The 6900-nt window shown below is 47.6% G+C and overlaps 1 protein-coding gene across 1 annotated transcript in view; it reads right to left on the reverse strand.

Annotated features, from left to right (window-relative positions):
* LOC128347494 (zinc finger protein 420-like) overlaps window positions 1-4151 on the reverse strand; it is a 48141-nt gene extending 43990 nt beyond the window's left edge. The window contains exons 1-3 of the mRNA XM_053302330.1: window positions 3662-4151; window positions 1130-1223; window positions 273-353 (exon numbers count right to left, since the gene is read on the reverse strand). Of these exons, the coding sequence (XP_053158305.1) occupies window positions 273-287 (15 nt within the window). The 5' untranslated portion in view covers window positions 288-353; window positions 1130-1223; window positions 3662-4151. The remainder of the gene's footprint in view (window positions 1-272; window positions 354-1129; window positions 1224-3661) is intronic.
* Window positions 4152-6900: the final 2749 nt, after the last annotated feature.

Below are 6900 nucleotides of genomic sequence, written 5' to 3' on the forward strand. Positions count from 1 at the left end.
ACACACACAGATAATGTTAATAGACTGGAATAGATTCAGAGGAGGGCCAATCGAAGCTTCCCTTCTGGGACAAACAGCAGCCACAGGAGTGTGCTCATGAGGTCTAGATTGGCACTATGGTGGGGGCAAAGGTGAAAGCCCCCCTCCACAACAGTCCCAATCTGAGCTGGGGGCTTCACAGCTACTATTTAGCAAGGGGGGGAAACAAGCCACTGGGAAGGGGGGGCACCCCAGATGTTCCCTCCCCTCTGCCCTCATGATTTGTCCTTTACCTGAGCAGACTGCATGACAGCAGATGCTTCCCTACTCCAAACAGAAGATGATCTGGAAAAGGTCACGCAGATGTCTTTGTGCTGCCTGCCAGGGAGAGCAAAGCAACTGATGTGTTTAGAAAACCAAAGCAACTCCATCTTACTTAGAAAACCTCATTCTAACTTAAAGTAACCCCAGCCCAGCTCAGGGACATCACGGCCTCTCATGATCAACATCATGATCTCTCTCCACTAAATTGTATCTAAGAAACTTGGTTCTCACAAGGTTCTCACTGTTCTTTGCTGAGTTAAGAAAACAGGATGTAACCAAATAAGGAGTAATCACCAGACAAACAATGAACCATTCGCATGCGTACTAGATACATAATCCACCATTTTGTTGTCACGTATACTGTGTCTAGGGTGTCAGCATCATTCAGATTGTTTGTATAAATGTAAGATGCACCTGTAACCAAACTGTAATCGGTTTGAGAGCGTAAGCCTATTGATTACCTATTGCTAAACTGCAGTAGCAATAAAAAGCCTCTAAATGATTCCCACTGAGTCTGTTTGATTGGCTAAAAGGCGGACCCAGGGACGAACCAAATTCACATCACAATGAACAGGTACTGATCCTTCACAGGCATTTCATGTTTGGCTTCCTCTGAAACGGCTTCCTTATGCGTTTCACAGTGCTGGTTCAGATCTACAAATGCCCAAGAGCTGCAAGTCCCGCACATATTTGGATTCATTTCCCCCCACTCCTCCACCCCTTCTCCCACTCTAGCCCCCTTTCTAGGCAGACCTTCCCTACTCTGTCCATGCAATGGCCTCCTTCCTCTAATAATGTCCCTTCAGAACTTGCTTCTGTAAACCACTTGCCTCTTCCACCAAAGATTCACTTTCCTGGCTGCATTTTCTACCTCAGATCAATTGTGCTGCTCTTCTCTCATCACAGGCGAACACTCTGTTCTACTGAGAGAGTTAACACAGTCTCATAAGTCCTGTTTCTGTCACCATCCTTTCCCCCCTTAGTTTCAATGACTTTGGGCAGGAGGGGGCAAACTTGGCCCTCCAGCTGTTATTGAACTACAGCTCCCATAATCTCCAGCTGCAATCAGCAGCCAGCTCCCATCTTCCCCTGGCCAATGTATTGTGGCTGGGCAAGATGGGAGTTATTGTTCAACCACAACTGAAGAGCCAAGTTTGTTCCCTCCTGACTTAAATCTGGGCACTTGGGCCATAAGCATGATGCAAAGCAAAGGGCTTCCCCACACGATTCTTAGTTCTGCCCCTTGGCATGACGACCAAGCCAGAGGTTGCTGGTTCAAATCCCCGCTGGTACGTTTCCCAGACCATGGGAAACACCTGTATTGGGCAGCAGCGATATAGAAAGATTCTGATAGGCATCATCTCACACTGAGTGGGAGGAGGCAATGGAAAACCCCTCCTGTATTCTACCAAAGACAACCACAGGGCTCTATGGTCACCAGGAGTTGACACCAACTCGAGGGCACACTTTATGAAGTCTTCAACTTGAGCTCATAGTCCTCATCAGCATTCCCTCTAACAGGGAATTCCAGATATTAATGACTACAACTCCCAGCACCCCCAGCTGTGATGGCCTTTGGCTAGGAATCATGGGAGTTGGCTAGGAATCAAAGGGACACTACAATGTCTGGGATTCCCTGTTAGAGGAAACACTGGTCCTCATCCCAAACTGTAACTAAGCCTAAACATAGGGAATTTCACTTGCTCCTAGATTGTAAATTCCTTGGGGCAGACACCTTTTCTGCTTATGGTACACTGATGGCATATAATATTGTCACACACCCTACCCCATTTGTATTGTGATAAGAAGTTCCAGGTATGTTGTGCTACTCAGCTAACAGTTTCCCTTCGAGGAGATATCACTGAAGGCTTATGGTGTCCTAAGGTAAAGTGTGCCGTCGAGTCGGTTTCAACTCCTAGCACCCACCGAGCCCTGTGGTTGTCTTTGGTAGAATACAGGAGGGGTTTACCATTGCCATCTCCCGCACAGAATGAGATGATGCCTTTCAGCATCTTCCTATATCACAGCTGCCCGATATAGGTGTTAGTCTGGGGAACATACCAGCGGGGATGCAAACCTAGGCAAGTTACTTCCCCGCTGCACCATTAGATGATGTCCTTATAGTACATAGCCTGTTATAGAGATTGAGCACTAGATAGGGTGGAAATGCAGGAGAGCCTTCCCTGCTGAGTAGAGAGACACCTTTTATTTAAAGTGGTGATTCTCTTACATTTAGCATAGGAACATAGGAAGCTGCCTTATACCGAACAAGACCATTGATCCATCTAGCTCAGTATTGTCTTAACAGGGTTACAGGCAGGAGTCTCTCTCAGCCCTATCTTGGAGATGCCAGCAAGGGAACTTGGAACCTTCTGCATGCAGATGCTCTTCCCAGAGCAGCCCCATTCCCTAAGGGGCATATCTTACAGTGCTCACACATGTAGCCTCCCATTCTAATGGTAGACCCTGCTTAGCAAAGGGGGCAACACATGCTCTCTCCCCAGCAGCGGGAGAGCAACTGGCCCTATCCAACCCCAGCACAGCATTCCTCCAGTGGCTGTTGCTGGTATCTGTCTTATGTTTCCTTTTGAATTGTGAGCCCTTTGGGGACAGGGGACCATCTTATTTATTTGACATCACATCAGGCTGTCTGCTCCATGAAGTGGACCTGACAATTAATTTAAATTTAAGTTTATTTACATTTATTTATTCAATTTCTATACCGCCCTTCCAAAAATGGCTCAGGGCGGTTTGCACAGAGAAATAACACATAAATAAGATGGATCCCTGTCACCAAAGGGCTCACAATCTAAAAGAAACATAAGATTGACACCAGCAACAGTCATTTATATCCCATTCTTTTTCCAAGGAGCCCATAGTGATGTTTATCCTCACAACAACCCTGTGAGGTAGGTTAGGCTGAGAGAGAAGTGGCTGGCCCAGAGTCACCCAGTGGGTTTCATGGGGATTTGAGCTGAATGGGGATTTGAACTTGGGTCTCCCCAGTCCTAGTCCCGCACTCTCTAACCACTGTACCATGCTGGACTCCTGATGACTCTTCATGGCTTTCTAATGGCTCTGTAGTAACCTGTGGGACAGGAAGCTAGTTCAGCATCTTATTCAGAGGCTTATACGGCACCTAATTCTGGACTGAACCATGAAGGAAAGTGAATGCTTTCCCCAAATCCCAGATCCTGAGTAAGCACCACTATCACTTCTGGAGGAGTGTCTTGTCCCATTTTCTCCCAGCAGCAGCAGCGATGAATTCCTTTCATTCCATTTATCAGGGTTTCTATCTTGCCTTTCTGCTCAAGCCTTCAAGGGCACCCAGCAACCCTCTCAAAGAACATACACTGACCATAGAATCCCGGAGGGCACGCACGAGAAACAGAACGACACAAAAGCCTGGCGGTGGCCTTAGACCGAGCAGAAGCGGCGGCGAGAGCAATCCAGCGGCTGCCACTCGAGATCAACTACTGCCTCTCCGTATTTAAAGAAACACTTTCCCCAAAGGCGGCCAGAACCCACTCGGGGAATCCACGGGGGCGCGTCGTGTGGGGAACGGCCTTGGGACTGCAAAGAAGCCCTGCTCGGTTTCAACCGCATCTGCTCGGGGAACAGGAGGGAAAGCGGGGAGGTTCCCTTCGGGGCAGCAGGGAGAGGAAAAGAAGAGCTGCTCTGTTCTTCGGGAGGCTCTTTGTGCCCGGCCCCGGGGAGAGAAGGGAGGTCGTCGCTCCGCCACGAGGAGAATCGTCGTGCAATGGAAACTCCTAGTCCTAGGAGGGGTTTGGGTGCCACTTTGCAGCTGGGTTGCAAAGGGAGCCTTTCTCCAGCACCCCCTCCCTCCGCTTCTTCCCCCACTCACCCCTCAATTGTCGCCCTCTTGGCTCCCCCTGCAACTAGTTCTTCCCCAGGAAAAGTCTCTTTCCAGAAATCGGAAATAGAGGCAGAAAAAGAATTGGGCGCACAGGACGCACTTCCGGTTTCCCGTTGAAAGCCACCGCCCAGCGCCATATGCGGGGCAGGACCCTTTCCCAGGTCAGGAGGGCGCCTTGGCGCCATAGTAGAGGTGTAGTGTAGCAAGCACGGTCAAAAGTCCCCCGCCGCCGCCATGAACTCTTCGAGTTAGTTTTTGGGGAATGCGTTCATGATGAGGAGGACTAGCTCATGTATGTTCCGAAATGGAGAAGGGGGGCTTGTCCTACAAGTGCACTTTTGGACGGAGGGTAGGCTCAAGGGAAGGCAGGTCGGGGGGTGGGTGGAAACTGCACCGCAAGCATTTGAAGAGGGAATGAGTGAGAAGCCTCCAGAGGCACGGAGAGAGGTCTACTGGCTGGGCTCAAAGGCCGGTCCGTGTGTGTGAACGAAGAGAAAGAGCAAGGGAAAGACTCGCCCACCCACTCCCCCGCCCCCCATTTCAGACTATGCGCATAGGGCGTGGAAATCGACTGGACGGCACACTTTACTTTATTGGGTGGTGGCCGGCGGAGCTAACGCATCTGCGATCTCCCCTTTCATATCTGGGAGCTGTTACCTTCTCCTGGTCAAACCAGAGAAGGCCTCCAGGGCTTACGTTCCACTCTTTGTCCTCTGTTTCATTCATTCATTCATTCATTCAACATATTTGTATACCGCTCACTACCGAAGTCTCTGGGTGGTTTACAGCAATAAAACAAACCAATATGTTTTAAAACAATTAAAACATATTCTAAGTTCAAATTAAAATAATAGCCATAAAACAACCTTTATCCTCCCTTAAAAAGGACAAATCCTCCATAACCTCCGTCAAAAGACAAAAACACTCTTTGTGTTTTTCTGCCTGCTGTGCTGACACCCCGTTGCTGCACCTGGGGTGGGGGCAGCGGGTGGCAATGCCTATGCCAGCCGTCATGAATACCACCGCCATATGCAGGGCAGGAGCATCCTGCAAAATGGGGGAACACTTCTCCATAATAGAAGAGTAGCAAATGAGTCACCAGCACCCCTGGCCATGGATGGATTCCTAGAGTTCTGCTGAATGCATCCATTAAGGCAGGGGGTTCCGAATATTGTATGGACTCACAACAAAATTATGCAGTTATTGTATATCGCTGATTGGGGGTAGGGGCAGGGGATGGTGAATGTTGAGAATTTGTTGTGGGACTGTGTGTGTAGTACACATAGACTAACATTGATGTGGTACACGCATAGTCGGATTAACAGGTTCAGTGTGCAACTTCCCACTCCATTCCTCAGGAAAGTTCATACACATACAGTTGTTCTTATGCTATTCTGGGCAGTTAACCCCGCCTCCAAGAGCATGCAAACTCCTTCCACCTCAGAAACAGGAAGGTGTGAAATGGATGATGAGAAATCTCTTTTTAGATTTAGACACCTTTCCTCCTTCAGGAGCAGGGGTTGTGACTGTCCTGAGGGAGTATTCTTCAAGCTGAGAAATTTCCCACTATCTTTGTTCAAGTCCTCCTTCCTCATTTCTCACCACTGAGTTCAGTCCCATTAGCTCCGCCCACCTGATTGTTAACTGCCCTCTGAGAATCAGTGAAGATTCTGCTCCGCTGAATTACTTTGAGAAATTTGTGTGTGTGTGTGGGGGGGGGTGTTTTCTTTCTTTCTTTCTTTCTTTCCCCCTTAGGGTTCTTTTCTTCTGCGGATTTTTGTGAAACTGATGTATCTGCAGGTTACCCTGAGTCTATTCCTCTGCCTTGGAGGCGGCAGCCTCAAGTAACAGCCTGAGTCTGCTGCTCAGCCGCCATCCTGTGCACAGAGCAGGGACAGAAGCGGTGCCCAGCACTTGCCCTGGAAAGAGAAGGGGCACGCCACCATTACAGTTCAACTTCGATTTTCAAAAACAGATATTTTGTAGAAAAAATTAAAAGCACAAAACTTGAAACTGCTAAATTTATTTTAAATTGTAAGAATAGGTAATAAATCAATTTTTAATTATCTTTCTCAAATACAAAAGAAAACATTTTGGCACACAAATCATTTTGAACTAGAAGGGCACTCGGTAGGGTGCATACACCTCCGCCAAGGGCAACACAACCCTCAACACTGCATCAAAATCTCACTTTGCATGCCTTCTCCTTTGCAAATTGTGTCACCAATTCAATCAGGCTGATGCCTGTTCATGTTCAATCGATATAGTTGCCAAGCCAACTAGTCTCTTTTGCAACATCGTTGGGCGTATATAAGTTTTTATAAGTTTGAGCTTTGAGAAACGATGTTCACCACTTGCCACTGATACTGGAAGTGTGAGAAGGATCCTTAGAGCAATGGAAACATTAGGCACATTATCCAGGAGCTTTTGTTGTAGTATGAAGAGAAGTACTCCTTGTGGCGGCATAGAAGTCTTCAAGCTATTGCCGTAAGTTCACAACACAGATCTTCAGCATCAATATCTTTGTTTCCATCATACATCAATGATTTTTCCAAATTCTTGCAGGCCTTAAGTACATCTTCAGTAGATGTTTTCTTTATAATTTATAAATTGTTTAACAGTATTGTTAGTGTTGAAAACAATGAGCTGGTTTCCCCCCTCATATTTCTACTCATTATTCTGGTTTCTCACACTCTCAACACATTGACACTCTGCGCCCC

This window comes from Hemicordylus capensis, chromosome 2, assembly GCF_027244095.1.
Source record: "Hemicordylus capensis ecotype Gifberg chromosome 2, rHemCap1.1.pri, whole genome shotgun sequence".
Classification (NCBI taxonomy): Eukaryota; Metazoa; Chordata; class Lepidosauria; order Squamata; family Cordylidae; genus Hemicordylus; species Hemicordylus capensis.